At 39.4% G+C, this 22331-nt stretch overlaps 1 protein-coding gene across 5 annotated transcripts in view; it reads left to right on the top strand.

Moving 5' to 3' along the window:
• Window positions 1-387: 387 nt before the first annotated feature.
• LOC140727954 (zinc finger CCCH domain-containing protein 13-like) overlaps window positions 388-22331 on the top strand; it is a 119145-nt gene continuing 97201 nt past the window's right edge. For 4 of the 5 annotated variants that reach the window (XR_012098975.1, XM_073045961.1, XM_073045963.1 and 1 more), the window contains exons 1-2: window positions 388-520; window positions 22093-22225. Coding sequence is in view for 3 of the 5 variants with exons in the window: in XM_073045961.1 (XP_072902062.1) it covers window positions 22109-22225 (117 nt within the window). In the remaining 2 variants the exon portion in view is untranslated. The remainder of the gene's footprint in view (window positions 521-22092; window positions 22226-22331) is intronic. The other variant, XM_073045965.1, reaches the window with a different exon arrangement.

Consider the following 22331-nt stretch of genomic DNA (forward strand, 5'->3'; position numbering starts at 1 on the left):
CCCAATGACCTCTACAATTTCTTCCCCTGGGTTCCAATAGCTTTACCCAAACAGTGCTATTCCCTTTATCCCCCAACTACCACTAACTTAATACTAAGTTATATCCTCTCCCTCCCATTTCTGAACCTTCGACCTGAAATATTTAACTTCTCTCCACAGGCCGTTTCCGTTTTAATTCCCGTTTTTTCTAAGTTCTTTTCAACTGGTCCCAATGAAAACTCGTCAACCAAACTTTTGACTCAGATTCTCTGCCTGAGCTGGTATTTAAATTAAAAAACGTTTCTGTTAAAATATATCTAACACCTTGTTTCTGATTGACACTCCTCGCAGCCTGGCTTTCCCGCCGTGGCCGGAGCGCCAGTCACCGGCCAGCGCATGCGCGTCCCTGGGAAAGCCGTCGCGCGGAGATGACGTCGTGACCGAACCGGGAGCTGGATGGCGTCGCGTTGGGCCGCGCGAGCCTGAGGCGGCGAGGCGGCGGCGGATTTCCCTCAGCCAAGAGGCGATCTCAACGCTCAAGGTATTACGGTTACCCGTTTCGCAGCTGTGTGCCCAGGCCGATGGCGGCACGGACAGGAGGGATGCCTCATTGCAGCATCTGCAAGGCCTGGCCGACCAATGAACCTCGGCCCTCGGTTCCGGGTCGCCAGCTGCGTCTCTCTCGGGATTGACGTGGTCGGATGGCCCCCTCAGGACAAAAGGGCAGGCCTCGATTGTTTAGATCCTCTTTGGCCAGTCAACAGCGTATGTTAACGGGAACCGGCCGAGTGTGTGTGTGTTAAAGGGAATCCAGACTCTGCTTGTGTGTGCGTTTTAATGCCAACTAGTAAACCCTCCTTCCGTTCATGCTCAAGAGAACAAGATTCCAAGAATCGTATAATTTGTCCATATTTATTGCTGGGCAGTTCTATAAGATCCGCTCGAAATACGTCTCTAAGGACACAGAACTGCTTTCCGAGTGTTTAAATCGCACTGCTGCATAATCACTGTCATTTTTATGCTACAGCTGAAGAGCTACCTCTTGTCTTCCTGAAATAAGAATATAAAATGTTGGAATTACCAAGCAGGACAGACTGTGTCTATGGAGGCAGATCGACAGCTTATTGAGTTTCTGTGAGTTTTGAATTAGTTGAAAAATTTGAGAGGCACATATTTGAACTGGTACAGAATGCTTTGTCTAAAAATCGCAGTAGCAGTTGGGGGAGTGGAGTACTCTCTTTGAGTATCAGTGTGCTGAATGAACTCAGTTGGGTTTTCCATTATTGAAATCATGCAATGATGAATACCCAACTGGATGAATTTGGATCATTTCCCCAGATTTTGGATCTGTGAACTTTTATTTCCTAAAGGAAAACACGCACCCTTCATTAGCCAGTGGCATTTGATGGATGTGTTGTAGGTTGGCTTCCTTCTGTGATACTTGTTATAGAAGCCATTTCTCAGCCAATTTGCTTCACTCAAGAAATGGCTGAGAACACAGTATTCAGCCAAGATAATGAGACTAGACTACATGATATTAAATATTTCAAAGTTCAAAATAAATTTTATTATCAAATTACATACAGTGGCATGCAAAAGTTTGGGCACTCCTGGTCAAAATTTCTGTTACTGTGAATAGCTAAGTGAGTAAAAAATGACCTGATTTCCAAAAGGAATAAAGTTAAAGATGACACATTTCTTTAATATTTTAAGCAAGATTATTTTTTTATTTCCATCCTTTACAGTTTCAAAATAAAAAAGGAAAAGGGCCCAAAGCAAAAGTTTGGGCACCATGCATGGTCAGTACTTAGTAACACCTCCTTTAGCAAACGCTTTCTGTAGCCAGCTACAGAATTCTTGTTTGGGGGATTTTTGCCCATTCTTCCTTGCAAAAGGCTTCTAGTTCTGTGAGATTCTTGGGCCGTCTTGCATGCACTGCTCTTTTGAGATCCATCCACAAATTTTTTTAGGTCGGGGGACTGTGAAGGCCATGGCAAAACCTTCAGCTTGCGCCTCTTGAGGTAGTCCATTGTGGATTTTGAGGTGTGTTTAGGATCCTTATCCTGTTGTAGAAGCCATCCTCTTTTCATCTTCAGCTTTTTTACAGACAGTGTGATGTTTGCTTCCAGAATTTTCTGGTATTTAATTGATTCATTCTTCCCTCTACCAGTGAAATGTTCCCCATGCCACTGGCTGCAACACAAGCCCAAAGCATGATCGATCCATCCCCGTGCTTAACAGTTGGAGAGGTGTTCTTTTCATGAAATTTTGCACCCTTTTTCCTCCAAACATACCTTTGCTCATTGCGGCCAAAAAGTTCTATTTTAACTTCATCAGTCTACAGGACTTGTTTCCAAAATGTATTAGGCTTGTTTAGATTTTCCTTTGCAAACTTCTCATGCTGAATTTTGTGGTGAGGATGCAGGAAATGTTTTCTTCTGATGACTCTTCCATGAAGGTCATATTTTGTGCAGTGCACCACCACTCCAGAGTCTGCTAAATCTTCCTGAAAATCTTTTGCAGTCAAACAGGGGTTTTGATTTGCCTTTCTAGCAATCCTACAGGCAGTTCTCTCGGAAAGTTTTCTTGGTCTTCCAAACCTTAACTTGACCTCCACCATTCCTGTTAACTGCCATTTCTTAATTACAGTCGGCCCTCCTTATCCGCAAATTCCGCACCCGCGAATTCAACCAACCACGAATCATGAAAACCCGTAAGTGCTCTTCCAGCACTTGTTGTTCGAGTACGTGCAGACCTTTTTTCTTGTCATTATTCCCTAAACAATGCAGTATAACAACTATTTTACATAGCATTTACATTGTATTAGGTATTATAAGTAATCTAGAGATGATTTAAAGTACAGTATACGGGACGATGTGCGTAGGTTATCATGGATCGGGATCGAAAAATATTGGAAGTCCTCTTACTAAGTAAGTCGGAACAGGTACATCCAGTATTATTTAGCGTCAGTTAGTCAAACATTTGCATTCATATATAGTATATATTTTACCTTTCTATGCATATAAAACACTTAACGTATGTTTCAGTGCCCGGCTCGGGAAGTTCCTGAGTTCGATCTAGTGACAGATCGCTATGGAGTGTGCTCTCCACCGTGCCGAGTTGATATGGAGGATCAAAAACCCAAAACCCAATAATTAATCCACTGCGTTGCTTAGTAATAATTGTAGCTTTCATCGGGGCATGGCCTTTTTCACTTTATCCTTTAAAATTGTTCTGATCGTTGACCGACTGTATCCTAACGCTTTTCCAATGTCCGATGGCGTTTCACCTCTTTCCGATCACTTTATTATTTCCACTTTATTTTCAATCGTTATCGTGACTATTTTCGTGAACAGAAACACTGGGGATTCAGATGTCTGCCGCTGGGTCCTAATGTCCACCGCACTGAACCAGGTTAAATAAGGTCTTGGGTTCTGCTGGGTACTAAGGTCCACTGCATTGATACAGGTTGAATAAGGGACTTGAGCATCCGCGAATTTTGGTATCCGCAAGGGGTCCCAGAACCAATCCCTCGCAGATAAGGAGGGCCGACTGTACATTACAAACTGAGTAAACAGCAACCTGAAAACACTTTGCTATCTTCTTATAGCCTTCTCCTGCTTTGTGGGCATCATTTATTTTAATATTCAGAGCGCTAGGCAGCTGCTGATTGTTGGATAAGGTTTGAGGAGTCATGGTATTGATAAAGCTCTGAAATTTGTATCACCTGGCCTTTCCTAACAATGACTGTGAACAAGCCATAGCCCTAACAAGCTAATTAAGGTCTGAGACCTTGGTAAAAGTTATCTGAGAGCTCAAATCTCTTGGGATGCCCAAACTTTTGCATGGTGCTCCTTTCCTTTTTTTCACTCTAAAATTGTACAAAACAAAAATAATACACCAATCTTGCTTAAAATGTTGAAAAGAATGTTTCATCTTAAACTTTATAACTTTTGGAGATCAGTTCATCTTCTACTCACTTAACTATTCACAGTAACAGAAATTTTGACCAGGGGTGCCCAAACTTTTGTATGGCACTGTATATGTCACCATATACAACCCTGAGATTCATTTTCCTGTGGGCATACTCAGTAAATGTATAGAATAGTAACTATAACAAGATCAATGAAAGATCAACCAGAGTACAGAAGACAACAAACTGCAAATGCAAATATAAATCAAAAGCAATAAATAATGAGAACGTGAGATAAAGAGTCCTTGAAGTGTGGTCATTGGTTGTGGGAACATTTCAATAATGGGGCAAGTGAGTGTAGTTAACCCCTTTTATTCAATAGCCGGATGGTTGAAGGGTAGTAACTGTTCTTGAACCTGGTGATGCAAGTCCTGAGGCTCTTGTACTTTCTACCTGATGGCAGCAGCAAGAAGAGAGCAAGATCTGGGTGGTGGGGATCTCTGATGATGGATGCTGCTTTCCTACAGCAGCATTTCATGTAGATGTGCTTAGTGGTTGGGAGGGTTTTACTCTTGATGTACGGGGCCGAATCCATTATCTTTTGTGGGATTTTCCATTCAACGGCATTGGTGCTTCCATACTGGCCATGATTCAGCAGTCAATACACTCTCCACGACACATATAGAGAAGTTTGCCAAAGTTCTAGGGGGAAAATTAGCAAATACTGGGATTCTGAAATACAAATAGAATTCTGGGAATGCTGAACAGGTCACACACTCTATGGAGTGAGTATGTCTAGCATATTTTGCTCTTTGCTTCCACTTTAGAACTAGAAAACCTTGTCCAATTCAGTTATCACTGTTACTCAATAGTGTAAAAAATTACCTTGGTATGCCCTGTCCACAAAACAGAACAAATTCAATACATCCAAATGCATTTCTGTTCATTTTCTCACTGTGATCAGCAAAGTGGTAGAATGTGTTACTGGTTTCACAGTACTGTTGTCATGAACTTACCAGTAACAGATTCTTCAGTGCTCATTTGAATCTTGCAAGGCTTCTTGGCTCCAAACCTCATTGCGCTCTTAATCGTAACAAGGGTAAGAGAGCTGAATTTCTGAGGTGAAATGTGAACTGTTGTTCTTCATATTAGTGCAGTATTTGACTCTGGCATCGAAAGGCACTGTTAAAATTAAAGTCAATGGGAAATCTCTGCTGAATTTCCTCAAGGCTTGGCCCATGTCCTAACCATCTTCAGCTGCTTCATCATTGACCTTCTATCAGTCATGGAGTTGAAAGTCAGATTGATTACTGATGAGTGCAGGAAGTACAATTCCATTCATATATCCTCAAAAAAAATGAAACAGCCCATGTCTGCATGCAACATGATCTTACAACATTAAGGCATAAACACACAATGTTCAGCAGATGCCTGAAATCCAGGGTAACACACACAAGATGCTAGAGGAACTCAGCAAGTTAGACAGCATCTACGGAGAGGAATGAAGAGTCAACATTGCGGGTCGATACCCTTCATCGGAATTCGGTCATTAAGGCATGATCTGATTTAGCAATATTTTCATTATGTATGAATTAGGTAGCAGCCACTACCAACCAGAGGGAGTCCAGCCTCCTACTCTTAACAATCATGCATTCCAGTTCTGAGGATCGCCATTGGACCAGATTTAACTTGACCAACCATACAAATACCGTTGCTATAAGTACATAGCAAATTTTGGAGATCCTGAGGAGTCACCCAGTTCCAATTCCACCCCTGCCCCCTCTTTATCATTCACAAAGCTTGTCAGAAGTGTAATAGACTATATTACATAGTGCAATTGTGACAATACTCAAGAAGCACCAGCCTGTTTAACTGACACTCTGTGTTCCAGCCTAAATATTAATTGCTTCCATGAAAACATCGTAGCATCTACAAAATGCATTTCAACTACTCAGTAGAGCTACCCACAACTGCTACCACTAAGAACTACTGTAATATTGGGAGTACTGTCACTGACAGCACAAAAAAGAGATCCTTTTGGAGACAGCTTTTACCAGTTTAAAGAGGCAGCATCATCGCAGCTCAGTTGAAGATGGACAATACTGGTTCAGTAATTTTTTTCATGAAAGTGATTGGCAAAAGGCAAACCTATGTTGTTTAAAATGGAAAAAAGAAAAAAGACACTATTTTCTTATACTGTATCTCGTGCTTTCTTTTGGTTTGTATAGCTTACAGAATTTAAAAATAGAAAGTAGCTATTGATCTTTTCAGAAACATGTTCTACAGTGTAAAACAACCATTTGGTCCATTGTGCCTGTGTTATGAGAATGTTAGATTTATTATGGTTTTCTTACTGATTCAAATATAATTCAGGCTCTTTGTTAAAGAAAAATGTTGCCATAGTGCTTGTTTTTAAGCATTTTATTCTACATAGCTATCTGAATTTTTCTTTCTTTCAACCTCTTCTACATTTAATAAATCTTTCCAGATTTGCTCCATAATTCTTTACAAAGAGAAGGCACATAAAGAAAGCTTCCCAGTGGATTAGCTGATGATAAGAGTGAATTGAAAAGTAAATAAGTTGCTGGAGAAACAGGCAGTAGCTGTTGAAGGAAATGGGCAGTTGACATTTTGGGGTTGAGACACTTCATTTAGACAAGGATCAGAATCAGGTTTATTATCACTGATGTGTATGTTGTGAAATTGGTTTTGTGACAGAAGTATGGTGCAACACAAAATATACTATAACTTATTAAAAAGTATATATAAAAAGTACATGTAGTGCAAAAAAAAAGAGCAAAAGTAGTGAGGTAGTCTTCATGGGTTCATTGTCCATTCAGAAATCTGAAACATTGAGGCTTCTGTACCTCCTCTCTGATGGTGATGGTGAGAAGAGGGCACCTGGGTGGAGGGTGTTCTGACTGATGGATGCTGCCTTTTGAAGCTGTCCTCGATAGTAGGGAGGCTGGTGCCCATGGTGAAACTGGCTGAGTGTTCAACTTTTTTCAGCTTTTTCTGATATTGTGCAGTGGCCCAGCCATACCAGGCAGTTAGACTGCTCTCCATGATATATTTGATAGTGACATCAAAATCTCAAGCACCTAATGATATATAGCCACTGACATGCTGTCTTCATAATTGCATTAATATGTTGGGCCCAGAATAGATCTTCAGAGGTGTTGACATCAAGGATCTTGAAACTGCTCACCCTTTCCACCACCGATCCCTCGATGAGGACTGGTGTGTGTTCCTTCAACTCCCCCTCCTGAAGTTCACAATCAGTTTCTTGGTCTTCCTGACATGGAGTGCAAGGTTATTGTTGCAGCACAACTCAACCAGCTGATTTGTCTCAATCCTGTGCACCTCCTCATCACCATCTGAGATTCTGCCGACAACAGTTGTGATGTCAGCAAATTTACAGATGGTGTTTACGCTGTGCCTAGCCACACAGTCATGGGTGTAGAGAGATTAGAGCAGTGGGCTAAGCTCACATCCTTGAGGTGTGCCAGTGAGGAGGAGATGTTATTTCCAATCTGCATTGACTGGACTACCAGTTAGGAAGTCAAGGATCCAGTTGCAGAGGGAGGCACAGAGGCCTAGGAGTTGAGGCTTATTTATTAGTGCTGAGGAGATGATTGTGTTGAATGTTGAGTTGTAATCAATAAGCAAAGTACAAATAAATTTATTATCAAAGAACATATATGTCACCATATAGAACCCTGAGATTCATTTTCTTGTGCGTATACACAGAAAATTCAAGAAACACAATGAAAGACTGCACCCAGTAGGACAGAAAAACAACCAATGTACAAAAGACAACAAACTGTGCAAGTACAAAAGGGGAAAGTATGATAAATAAACAAAAAAATAAATAAACTCTTCATGAGATGAAGAGTCCTTGAAACTGAGTGGAAACCGTTTAGAGTTAGGACAAGTGAAATTATTCCCTCTGTTTCAAGAGCCTGATGGTTGAGGGGTAATAAATATTCCATAACCTGGTGGTATGGGTCTTGAGGGTCCTGTACCTTCTTCCTGATGGCAGCAGTGAGTAGAGAGCAAGGCCTGTGTGGTGGACGTCCTTGATGATAGACCCCCATCACTGCAGCCTGATATAGAGTCATCCAAGTCTGAGTGTAGACCCAGTGAAATTACACCTACCGTAGACCTATTGTGGTAGTAGGCAGATTGTAGTGGGTCCAGGTCCTTGCTTTGGCAGGAGTTAATTCTAACCATGATCAACATCTCAAAGCACTTCATCACAGTAGATGTAAATGCAACTGGGTAATAGACATTGAGGCAGCTCACTCAGCTCTTCTTGGCACTGGTATAATTGAAGCTTTTTTGAAAAAGGAGGACCCCTGACTGCAGCAGTGAGAGATTGAAGATGTCCTTTGATACTCTCATCCTTTGCTTAGCTCAGGTTTTCAGTGCCCTCTTGAAAGGTGTCCTGACGTTGGCCTCTGAGGCAGATATAACAGGGTCATAGATATTGTATGGACTGGCATTGGTGTAGCTTTATTATTCCTTTCAAAGAGTGCATAAAAGGTACTGCTCATTTGGGAATCATTAAAGAGTTACTCGTGTCTGCATAAAAAATGAATAGGTTATATTCTACCTGATTTTATTTAGTGTGGTGTTAATGAAGAAACAATTGCTTTTGATATCCTGGATTGAAAGGGAAATTGGCTAGGTTATATGATAAATAAATCAATTTTCAGTTAAAATACATGTGTATGCACATGATGTGGAGGTAGGAACAGGTTAGGTTTCTGTTGTGTTTAAATAGCCTACTGACAATCTTACGATCACAAGTAGAATACAAATAAGGATAAGCCATCAGAGGGCAACAGGTGTTGTGGAGCTGCACCTCAAGAAAGTTTCATCCTGTTATAAGGAAGAAAACTTTTAAGAAAAGCAGGATTAAAATAAACTGTTGAAAAATTGGTAATTTTACTTATGCTTCTTGTAGTGTGTAAATGTTATAAAAGAAATGCAAATGCAGATGGTGATTCATGACCCACACAGTACATTCTTCAAAAAAAACCTCTCCAGCATCCCAACTATTTATTGATTCTCAGGCTTTTGTCTTGTAACTTTATTTTACAAGCTTTGTGTGGAAAAACTTGAGTTTTTAATGATTTACATGTATACTTTTATCTTGCAGATGTATTTTAATTTGAGGCTGTGTTCTGGTTTTATATTTGTCATTCATCTTTCTGGTATCATTTGTAATGCATTGCTTCTGAGATTTAATGTAATCAGACCATTTGAGTGGTCTATAAAATTAATTTGAATTGTTGATTTACCTCTACATGAAAAAAGTTGATTTAATTGATCTATAATTTGTCATTTTGATGACAGATGCAATATTTTCCTTTCTCTAATACTTTTCCACAACTCTTGTTATTTATAATTTTCCAAAACATGGACCATAATGAAGTTATGTATTGTTTGAATTGTTGAAATTAAACGAAAGGGGGAGATGTGGGAATCCGCTGTGAACAAATTTCTCTCATGAGGTGTTTGAAGCAAAACAGACTATTTTGAAAGATTTTGGTAAAATATTACAATTCACCATACTAAAAGTAAATGTTTTGCTGTTCCTTGGTTCTGAGAGCATCTTCATGGTGATCTGCCTGTAGCATGATGAAAAAATAAGATAATGGGTGTGAATATTTCATTTAAAATCTGGCACTTCTACTTGAAGCTGGTTAGAAAAACAGAACTCTGAATTTAGACTGAAATCCTGCCTTTCTGTTATGCTGTTCAACAATTCTAGACACCTTTCCTAAGTCCAACAGGCCCATAGGTTTCAATGGGAAGAAATGGCTGCAAGTACAAGTTGACTTCCTTCTTATTTGGTATTATTGAGTTGACTTAAGTAGACTTAAATGTTTTAGTTGTTCTACTATTATGTTGTTTATTTTTTTCAAAATTATTTAAATGAATTATAGTTTTTGAGTTGTTGCATGCTTATTAATCTCAAAGTTTGTCACAAACATCTAAACTCAATAACAGCTTTAAATTTTAGTCTGAAATGTGCTTTTACCAGCTGTTAAGACCATTTTGGAGCAATGTCTTCCACTGAAATGCTGGCTGTCAACTGACAGGTGAGCTCAATACAACACAAGGTATCTCTGCTTCTGGTCTCACCAGGCAACTGAGAGCCAGCTTTCCTATAGGAAGTTGTGGCCATCTGCATGAAGGGAAAAAATTGTAGACAGGTGAATGGTGAACTTGTGTGGTTTGCCAGTCATTGAAAGTTTCAGCTCTCTTTAATATGCTGTATTTTGTAAGTGAATGAGTTTCTTCACATACTGATCTACAAAATAATTATATCCTTTGTTTTGTTCTGTTGCAAAGGTTTGTAATTAATATTTTGGAACTATTTTTCTGAGAGAACAAAAGGAATCTATCATGTTCCAGACTTTTATGCAAATAAAGAATAGAACTTGATTCATAGTTTTGACAAATGTAACCTTGATAACAATCTTGTGTACTCTTTTACCTTTTGAGTTGGAGAGCTTGCCTTTCAGTTTGATAAAGGAAGAAAATTTTAATCTCTTGTTGATTGTAAATTTGAATAATGCCATCCAAACTCTACACACAAACTGTACTTATGTGAAGGGCTGGTAGAGTAGTTGTGGATAGTGTTCATGATAATAAGACACCATTCTTAAATACTTCTTGAAAGCATTTATTGAAATAAATATGTTTTAATTCTGTCATGGTATCCACTGAAGCCATCAAATTAGTCAAAGCAGTTTTCAGTCAGGACATGGTGAATACTAAGTAAAGAATGTTGCATGAGAAGAAATTGATTTTTCTCAACGTATCTTCAATACTGACACAATATTGAAAAGTACCATGAGTGGGCAAAGTTCAAATTAATCATGCATGATCCCAGTTTAGAACATCACAGAATTTTGATTTCTTTGGGTACAAATGATGGCAATTCAGTGGTAAAATTTAACTGGGTGCTTCCAAGTTCAAGTAGGTTGCTTTAGGCCTTAGCCCTAACCTTAGCTCTGACTGCAATCGATAATATTTTTGTGTAGGATGAATGGCACAAAACAAAGCTAAGTAATGTATAGGGCTACATTCCATCAGTAGAAATGTAGTCCTATACAGACTCAGAATGACAAATACTTTGTTCATTCATTAAGTACTGATTGAAATGCGTGCATGTTCATATCACAATATTTCAGTGAGGTATGGGAACGTTCAGTTATCTTGGAAAAAGAAGTAGAATACTACAATTTTTGTAACAAAGTGCAAAAAACATGATGCTGCCATTCTCCAAGTGCAGATTTTATGACATTGCTGCTGATATATTATCAGGAAATTGAACTTCAACCCAGATTCTTCCCCCTTGCCCTTGAATCTCATTTTCTTCACTTCTGTTTCTAGTGCTGTGATTGCTGAAATATCTGTTTTTCAGGTACAAGCCTGGATTATGACTAATGGTAGAAAGCTGATTACAGTAAAATGTAATGCTGCACTCGGTGACTTAGTGTTCACTTTGCTGCAGAGATCACTGGATATTAATCGAGACATCTTTCAAACTGACTCCCATACCTTTCTGCCTCAAGAGTGCTAAGGTCCATTAGATCAGTGCAGATCATAAACTAGGCCTGGGACTGTCTAGCTTGAATAGCTGAGTTAAATTTTACTTTTGGAAAAATTGAACCAGTGCACATTAATAAAGTGGTAGCATAAGTCATGTATGAGGCTCTTAAATCTGGCTTTATGATTATTACCACTACTGACAAAACTCATTACCAGAGCTTTGCCTTTGTCTGTTGCTCTAAGTGCACTATGTCGAGACCACTTTGTTTTACTTTCTAAACTAGGCATTTGTACTGATATAGGCAGTTCAGTTTGTGAACGTAACATAACTGTTTCAAGCTCTCATCAAGTTGACAAAGTAACCAATCACATTTTAAAAATGCTCTTGTAAATCAAGTGGCAAAGTGCATGATTAACTTTTCAGCATAATTAACTTTTCAACAATAAAGGTAATTAGCTGTATTCATATGATTAAAACCATGAGATGAAGATTGGCAAATATGCCAGATTCAAGATATAACTTGAAATATAGTAAATTTGATTTTTAATCCATTAAAGCATGAAATATTAATGAGGGAAAGACAATAAAAATGTGTGCCTTTTTAATGGACAAGGAATTTGGTAATCGTAATTATGGTGTAATGCACCATTTAGAAACTCGCATAGGCCTTGTGACAAAGAATGTACTAATTACATCGGTTTAAAAGATGAAACGGTTAGAATAGATTGGATAATTAGATTGAATAGTATATCAGAGATAAGCAGTGATACAAATTTAAATTAAAACACTGAACAAAGTGATATTCCATGGGGAGGGGAAATAAAAGTTCAATCGGAAATTGTTTCATCCTATCATTGCAAAGTGAAAGTGTAAGGCTAAAAGATTGAAGTATTTCAAAGATTGAAACCTGATACATTAATCAAATACTCCGTGCCTGGCTTCACAAAGGACCATCCCAGATATAGTGAAGAACCAAAGAAAGGACTGATCTTTCTCTCCATTACTCCTAAAAAACCTGTATTCTCACTGATTTGTATTCTGATTTCTCAAAGAGATGGCTACAATGATCTAGGATGGAAAATCAATTAAAGTCTCCACAGTTGCAAAACAGCAAATGATGCAGGACTACTTAAGAATACGAGAGAATGCTTAGTCTGAGTTGTTTGAAAGTGCGGAGTCTATTATTAAGAAAGCCTTAGCAGGACACTTAGAATGGAATAACATGATTAGACGTTACTTGCCTTGTACATTGTGATTATTTACAAGACAAATTATGTTTGGCCACTTGGAATCTTATCAGGATGTAACTAGGAGCATTGTTAAAGGGGAACCGGAGGATAAAGTATTTTGATTTTCAGGGTCTGCTTCTTGAGGTGACACAAGCTAAGATGTTCTGGGATTTGGGATGATACATTAGCACTGACAAGGTTTGACTAGCCAACAGAGTAGAAATAGTCATGTTCCAGTTGAGGGGTGATTAACTAGTGGAATGCCTAAGTGATCATTGCTTGTTTTTAGTTTATATTAATGACCTTGGAGTTATCAAGCATTGAGTGTATTGCGACCAAATTTGTGAATAACTGTGGAAGGGAAAGTAAAGCATCTGGTGTGCAAAGAGATACAGATAAGAAAGAAGGTGGCATGTGGAATACTGTGTAGACAAGTGAAAGAGAAACAAATTTGGATTGAGGCAGGGTCTTGATCCAAATGTTGACCATCCCTTTGCCTCCAAATATGCCTCCTGATCTACTGAGCTCCTTCAGCTGTTTCCTGACTTACAGAAAATTAGTATGCAAGCCAGTTGGAGTGCAAAATTGCATCAATAAAATAATAATTAAAACATTACAATAGTTACAATAGTTCAGGGTTTATTATTTCAGTAAAGATATACTTGGTGGTATATAGTGTTGTGGTTAAATTACTAGATTTGTGGTTGGAAACCTAGAGCTATGAATTCAAATCACACTACCACAGTTGTGGATAAGAATTTGAATTAAAGTATAATACTGTGTAGAAGTCTTAAAAATCTGTAAAGCAAAGATGCTTTCAAAATAATCAAATGAAAAGTTTCTAAATATCAAAACAATTACTATGAAGAGCAGTAAACAGTAAAAAAAAAAATGAAATCAAATCAATATTTGGTGTGACCATCCTTTGCCTTTAAAACTGCATCAATTCTCTTATGTACACCGTTGTGCAGTTTTATACGAAAGTCGACTGGTAGGTTGTTCCAAACATCTTAGAGAACTTGCCACAGTTCTTCTACAGACTTTGGCTTTTTTGCTAGTTTCTGTCTCTCCAAGTAATCCCAGACAGTTTCGATGATGTTGAGATCAGGCCTCTATCATCTAAAACCATTTAGAATCTAGGGTGCCAAAGACTTTTGCATAGCTCTGTAAATAAACAACTTATTGTGAAAATGTAATTTTGGCAATGGTATTATCATAAACTTACTATGATTCACTGATCACTTTTGAAAGATTTCTCTGCCTTTACTGATCAGACCTGAGTGTGACTAGTGCATCAATGTGGTCAAGTCTTAACTTAAAATTGTTCATCAGTTCATGAGGCAATTAGAGATGAACGTACAATTTTTTGCCCTTCGTGTGCAGTATCTATATCTTAAAAAAGAGACAAAATCTCTTTATAGCACTCTGCAAAGATTTACTAAATTGATTTATTTGATGACAGGATTGATTTGTGATGAAAGTGTGAAGAATGAACTGACAATCACTGGAGATCAGAAGAATAGAATTAAACTAATTGAAACCTGTGTAAGATTCTAAAGAGCCTTGACAGGCAGTTTTAAAAATTGTTCCCTTTAGCTGGCGAGTTGAGCGCTAGAAATTTCTTCACTTAGAGGTTTGGGAATCTTAGGAATTCCAATTTAGTTATATTTAAAGCTGAGATCAATCAGTGGTAAATTGGAGTTAAGGTGGAAGAAAATGAATGAAGAATAGCAGAACACACTTGAAGGGCCAAGAGGTCAGTCATTATTTCTTGTACTTGTCATCACTATTGTAGAAAATATGTGAGCTAGTTTCTAAAAACAGCACACTTATCAACAGATAAACTATTACAATGATGTTGGGTGAAAGATTTTAGGAAGCAAAAATCAGAGCGGGCTCCTGAGAGTTACAAAGTAGCCAGGACTTAAGAGAGCTAGATGGGGGCATGAGAAGGCCTTAGTGAGTGGGATTAAGGAAAATACTAAGGCATTCTACACATATATAAAGAACAGAAGGAAAACAAGAATGAGGATAGAACCGATCAGGGATAGAAAAGGAAAATATACCTGGAGTCGGAGGAACTAGAGAAAGTCCTTAATGAATAGTTGGCTTCAGGATTCACCATTAAAAGGGACCTTGATGTTGGTGAGGCCAACTTAAGGCAGACTGAAATGCTAGACCATGTTGAAATTAAACAGAGGATGTACAGGAACCTTTAAAAAACATTAGGATAGATAAGCCCCCGGGGCCAGATGAGATAAACCCCAGGTTACCACGGGAAGTGAGGGAAGAGGTTGCTGCATCTTTGGCATTAACCTTTGCATCCTTACTGGCCACAGATGATCAGAGAGTGGCAAATGTTATTCCCTTGTTCATGCAAGGCTGTAGTGATAACCCTGGGAATTATATATCAATAAGTCTTACTTCAGTGATGGGCAAATTACTGGAGAATTTTGTTAAAGACAGGATCTATGATCATTTGTAGAAGCGTAGTCTGATCAGGGATAGTGAACATAGCTTTGTGAGGAGTCACTAATGAGCCTGATTGAATTCTTCAAAGATGTAACAAAGCACATTGATGAAGGTAGAGCAATGGATGTGGTGTATATGGATTTCAGTAAGGTGCTTGACGAGGTTCCCCATGGTAGGTTCATTCAGAAAGTCAACATGCATGGGATCCAGGGAAAACTGGCCGCATGGATTCTGAATTGACTTGCCTATAAAAGGTGGTGGGGAGGGGGTGGGTTGTAGATGGAGTATATTCTGCCTGGAGGCCTGTGAACTGTGTGCTGTTCTGCAGGGATCTGTCTTGGTCCCTTGCTCTTTGTGAATTTTATAAATCCCATGGATGAGGAAGTGGAAGGGAGTGTTAGAAAGTTTGGAAATGACACAGAAGTTTTGTGATGTGGATATTGTAGAAAGTTGTCATAAGTTACAATAGGACATTGGCAGGATACAGAACTGGGTTAAGAGGTGACAAATGGAATTCAACCCGGAAAAGTGTGAAGTGATTCACTTTGGAAGGTTGAATTGGAAGCCAGAATACAAGGTTAATGACAAGATTCTTAGCAGCATGGAGGAACAGAGATTTCTTGGGATCTATGTCCATTAACTCCTCAAAGTTGTCACACAAGTTGAAAGAGTTGTTAAAAGTGCAGATGGCGTGTTGGCCTTCATTAGTTGACAGGTTTAGTTCAAGAGCCGTGAGATACTGTTGAAGCTCTATAAAGCCCTGGTTAGACCACACTTGGAATATTGAGTTCAGTTCTGGTTGCCTCATTATAGGAAGCCTTAGAGAGGATTCCAGATGCTGCCTGGATTAGTGAGGATAGGTTGAACAAGCCAGGGCTTTTCTCTTTGGAGCAAAGGGAAGATTAGAAGTGACTTGATAGAGGTGTACAAGGTGATAAGAGGCAGAGATCGAGTGGACAGCCAGAGGCTTTTTCCCAGAGTGAAACATATATTAACATATATGGCTTATATATGGCATAAAGTTAAGGTGATTTGAGGAAAGGATGGGGGAGATGTCAGAGATAACTTTTTACACAGAGTGGTGGGTGCATGGAACATGCTGCTGCTGCAGTGGTGGTAAAGTCAAATACATTAGAGACATTTAAGAAACATTTAGAGAGAAAATGGAAGGCTATATAGGAGTGAAGCGTTAGATTAATCATAGAGTAGGTTAAAAGGTGAGCACATCATCAAGATCCAAAGAGTCAGTACTGTACTGTGCTGTTTTGTAAGGTTCCATGTGCTATGTTGCCCAGAACCCTATTCCTCTTTGAAATTGAACCATGAAATCTTTTACATTTTCTTGAAGAGCAAATAAGCCCTTGGTTTAATGTTACAGGATTTCAATGGTCCTTTAATACCATGTTGGATTATCAGTTTTGTGCCAGCATCTCTTGAATTCGATATGAATGCACAACCTGCTGAACTAGAGGCTTTGCATTGATGTTTAACTTTCTTCTCCCACACCCTCACCCATCCTCCTCAATCCTCCACACCACATAGGCCCTTCTCAAATTGAACCAACATTAGAATCTGGAAGCATATCTGACCCCCAAAGGTCAACTGTCATCTACACTCATATGATGTTACAGTTCTTTGTTTACAGAATGAAACTTAATTTGCAACAAGTACTGAATATACAATACTCAAATGATAAAATACATACATGGAGACAGACTTAAACCCTGGAGTCAGTTTTAGTCTATATTCCTTGACGTTTAGAAGAAGGAAGGTGACTTATAAATGCATAGATATACAAATATTAGAAGAGAAGTAAGAAAGAATAAAGAATGTTACCTCAAATTGTCGTAACAGGAAGTGGGGGGGGGGGGTCATCAACCTTCCTCAGCAGGTTGGCTCATTGTGGAGCTTAATGGCATAGCACTCTTTGGAGCAGTGTGGTTGTCTGAGTCTATTACTAAAAGTGCTCCTCCGTTCAGCCAAGGTGGCAGGCAAAGGATGAAAAAGTTTGTCCAAAATTGCCAGGATTTTCGGTAGGATTCTTTGTTCTACACCAGCCTCCAATGTGCCCAGTTTGGCTCCTATAACAAAGCCAGCCTTTCTAATCAGTTTATTGAGTCTGTTGGCATCACCCATGTTGATGCCAGTGCTGCAGCACGCTACTGCATAGAAGATTGTGGTGGTGACAACAGACTGGTAGAACGTATGAAGGAGAGGCCTGCATATTCCAAAGGACCTCAGTCTCCTGAAGAAGTAGAGGTGACTCTGGCTCTTCTTGTACATAGCCTCTATGTTGGTGCTCCACCCAAGTCTGTCATCCGGGTGTACCCCCAGGTACTTGTAGGTCTTCACTACATCCACATCCTCACCATCAGTAGTAACAAGGAGCAGTACAGGCTTGATCTTCCTGAAGTTCATCATCATCTCCTTTGTCTTACTGATGTTGAACTGCAGATGATTCAACTTGCACCATTTGGCAGTCCTCCACCAGGGTCCTGTATTCATCCTTCCATCTGCCCTTTATACACCCAACTATTGCTGAGTCATCAGAGAATTTCTGCAGATGACATGACTCAGTGTTGTATCAAAAGTTCGAGGTATACAGGGTAAACAGGAAGGGAGCCAATACAGTCCCCTGTGGGGCCCTGGTGATCCTTATAACCATGTCTGACACACAGCTCTGAAGTCACACAAACTGTGGTCTGCCAGTCAGGTAGTTCATTATCCAGGATACAATGGAAGTGCCAACTTGCATTGAACGGAGCTTTTTCCCCCAGCAATGAGGACTGCATGGTATTGAAGGCGCTTGAGAAATAAAAAAAATATGATCCTCACAGTGCTGCCTTGTTTATCCAAATGGGAGTAGGCTCTGTTCAGCAGGTAGATGACAGTATCGCCAACTCCAATGTGCTCCTGGTAGGCAAACTGGTGAGCTGACCTGACCAGGGCTCGGAGGTGAGTCAGGACCAGCCTCTCTAGGGTCTTCATGTTGTGTGACGTCAAGACCACTGGATGGTAGTCATTCAAGACCCTTCTTGGGTATTGGAACCACACATGATGTTTTCCACACAGTCGGGACCCTTTCCAGGGTGAGGAGAACTCCACACAGCTGCTCAGCACACTCCTTCAGGACCTTTGGGTTCACACCATTCGGTCCCAATGCTTTGCCATGTCTGAGTTTCCCAGAGCCCTTCTCACCTGAAGGTGAGTCTGTGATGACTGGGGAATTGGTGGAAAGTGGGGGGCTGGGGGAGGTGAATATCAGGATCCGTTTCTGTAAAACTGAGGTGTATAGAATATCTGGAATTGTCTGCCCCCAAAGGGTGGTGGAGGTCATATAATAAAATAACTTTTTAAGTTGAAGATTAAATATTTGAATATTAGAGGAACTGAGAGTTACGGGAATGGCACTGAAGTGGAGCTGAGGCCAATATAAATCATTTATAATCTGTGATCAATAAATAATTTCAAGACAAATCCTAATAGATTTTTGTTATGTAAAAGTATTAAGTTTAGTTTCATATCCTGCACTCCAACAAAACAGGCATACCTTTATTGACCTTCCTTTACAAGCAGTGTTACAGTGGTGCTAGAAAGTTTGTGAGCCCTGTAGAATTTTCCCTATTTCTGCAGAAAGAGAACCCAATTAAACATATAATACAAAACATTATACTTGTTCCTTTATTTATTGAGAAAAATGATCCAACATTACATGTATTTGTTGGAAAAAGTATGTGAACCTTTGCTTTTGGTAACTGGTGTGACCCTCCCTTGTATAGCAATAATTTCAGTCAGACGTTTCTGGTAACTGTTGACCAGTCTTGCATATCAGCTTGTAGGAATTTTAGACCATTCCTCCATATTAACTTTTCAGTTCATCAATATTTCTGGGATACCTTGCCACAGCATCTCAATTTGGTTAAGGTCTGGACAAATTTTCTTCTTTTTATGCCATTCTGTTGTTGATTTACTCCTGTGTTTTGGGTCATTGTCTTGTTGCATCATCCATCTTCTATTAATCTTCAGGTAATGGATGGCTACCCTGACATTCTCCTGTAAAATTAAGTTAAAGTTACAGTCTGTCCCGAGCCTTATAGGCTCATCAGGCCGGTGCTTATCCCGGTTTCCATGGCGTGATCTCCTGTAAAATGTCTTGGTAAAATTTTGAATTCAAGCTGTCCAGGCCCTGAAGCAGCAAAGCAGCTCCCAAAGCATGCTCCTTCCACCATGCTTCACAGTTGGGATGACGTTTTGATGTTGGTGTACAATGCCCTTTTTCTTTCAAACATAGCAGTATGTATTTCTGCCAGAAAGTTCAACTTTTGTCTCATCTGTCCACAGAACATTGCCCCAGGAATGTGTTTTGGAACATCCATGTAGTCTTTTGAAAATTTGAGACGTGCAGCAATGTTTTTTTTTTGGAGAACAGTGGTTTCCATGAACACCATTCTTGTTTAGTGTTTTTCTTATAGTGGACACATGAACAGAGACTAGCAAATTTTAGAGATTTCTGCAAGTATTTTGCTGTTACCCTTGGGTTCTTTTTCATCTCTTTCAGCATTGCACGTCGTGCTCCTGGTGTTATCTTTACAGGACACCCACTCCTGGGGACAGTAGCAACAGTACTGAATTTCCTCCATTATCTACAGATGATTTACTGTGGACTGATGAACACTCGTCTTTAGATATGCTTTTGTAGCCTTTTCCAGCTCCATGCATCTCTACAATTCCTCTAAGGTCCTCTGAAAGTTGTTTTAATCGAGACATGGTGCACAAAAAGAGAAGAGCAGGCTTTGTCAGTAACCTGACTTTTTTTTATAAGGCAAGGCGCCTCTACAACCAACACAATCTACAGCCAACACAGATGCCTTGTGCAGGAAGGCACAGAGTCGACTGTACTTCCTAAGAAGGTTGGCGTCATTCAATGTCTGTAGTGAGATGCTGAAGATGTTCTATAGGTCAGTTGTGGAGAGCGCCCTCTTCTTTGTGGTGGCGTGTTGGGGAGGAAGCATTAAGAAGAGGGACGCCTCACGTCTTAATAAGCTGGTAAGGAAGGCGGGCTCTGTCGTGGGCAAAGTACTGGAGAGTTTAACATCGGTAGCTGAGCGAAGGGCGCTGAGTAGGCTACGGTCAATTATGGATAACTCTGAACATCCTCTACATAGCACCATCCAGAGACAGAGAAGCAGTTTCAGCGACAGGTTACTATCGATGCAATGCTCCTCAGACAGGATGAAGAGGTCAATACTCCCCAATGCCATTAGGCTTTACAATTCTACCGCCAGGACTTAAGAACTTTTTAAAAGCTATTATTAATGCTTTTTGAGATAGTGATTTAGATGCATATCATATTTTTTACTGAGTTAAGTATTGTATGTAATTAGTTTTGCTACAACAAGTGTATGGGACATTGGAAAAAAAAGTTGAATTTCCCCATGGGGATGAATAAAGTATCTATCTATCTATCTATCTATCTATCTACCTCCAATCTCATGTGACTGATTGGAACACCAGACTCCAAATAGCTTTTTAGAAAGCATTACCCTTAAAGTTCACATACTTATTTTGAACCTAGACTGATTGTTCAAATGGTGTAGTCAGTAATGACAAGAAGAAATACAATTGTTTATGTGTTATTAGTTTAGGCAGATAGTTATTGTCTATTGTTGTGACTTAGATGAATATTAGACCACATTTTATGAGTAATTAATGCAGAAAACTGGGTAATTACAAAGGGTTCACAAACTTTTTCATGCAACTGTGTATCCATATCTGTGGGCCTGTTGTTATGCCTTTTTGTTAAGAGGTAGTCCTTAGGCAGTCCTTTGAGATTGAAGATGACTTGCTTCCACTCCAGCTTTGTGGATGAGGCCAATATGTGAACCACAGTCTCTTCTACAGATAGGACAGGAGGTGGCTAATAGGGTGGGTGGAGAACCTCAGGGTCTTGCTTCAGGAGCGCGCCATATCTCTACATAAATGGTTGTGAAATGATGTGCTTCTGTTGCTTATGTAGAGATACTGCGTGCTTCTGAAGCAAGGCCTTGCAGTTCTCCACACCTTCACAATTGCCCCTTTTTCGCTTTGAGCTGTTAGAGGTTTCCAGGGGATCTTTGGATGTTGCACTTCAAGGTTTCTTCCCATGACAGAACACAGAATAAATAACCTGTCTCAGGAATCTGATATAGTGGAAGAGTACAGTGTAGCCTATCCAATGCAGCCAAGTGATTAAGGCCTCACTGCTAGGGTGTTAACTGCATTGTTCACTTTCAGGCATTTTCTGCATCGGCAAGATTGACAATATCACATGCATTTACTGCCATCACAGACACAATGGCGGCATGCATTTGCTGAACGTAACATCCAGTCCCGGTACTGACGCTTGCAAGTTGTTTCTAAAATATAACCATTAACATTTTTATGTAAGCCTGACAAGAAATCTCCCCCACAATGACCAATGAAAGCTTGTAAAATTGGGTAAATTTGGTACTGATCTGATGAAGTTATTTTTAAAGAGGAACTGTTATTCTGAATGGGTAGCTGTTTATTATAATGGTCAGGCCCCCTGAATGGACAATCTAAGATGTGTTGAACTTTTCAGCATTTGTGTTGATTTTGTAGCCTTTTGAATATTATGGCTGTGAAGATTGTAGAATAAACTTTGAAATATAATGCAGACAATCCCAATAAGTGTAATCAACCAAACAGCGGAACAATTTTAAAGCTAAGAAGAAACCTATTTTTATAAATCTTTTGTGTTTCAAACTGCAACTTTATGTTCCCAAAGAAACAATCTTTGGCTGTATAATCTATTTGATTCTACATCTGCTGCTTTAGTTTTCAGTTTATCATAGTTATAGCGAAACGTTCAAATAAAGAAGCTAAATTTTGTCCTTTACACTTTCATATGGTTGTCTTTTTATTTTTAGCTTCCAATGAATCAGAATGTCAAAAGTGAGACGGAAGGTTACAGTTGAAAATTCAAAGACCATTTCTGAGAGCACGTCTCGTAGACCCAGTGTGTTTGAAAGGCTTGGGCCTAGCACAGGGACAAGTGCTGAGGTCAGTATTTCATGACTGAGATAGCTTCTATTTTTCAGTATTTCTACTAAATATTTTCTTAAAAGGATGCTCAAGATAAACAGGAACAAATAACTTAATATATCAT

This window comes from Hemitrygon akajei, chromosome 5 (genome assembly GCF_048418815.1).
Source record: "Hemitrygon akajei chromosome 5, sHemAka1.3, whole genome shotgun sequence".
In the NCBI taxonomy this organism is placed as follows: Eukaryota; Metazoa; Chordata; class Chondrichthyes; order Myliobatiformes; family Dasyatidae; genus Hemitrygon; species Hemitrygon akajei.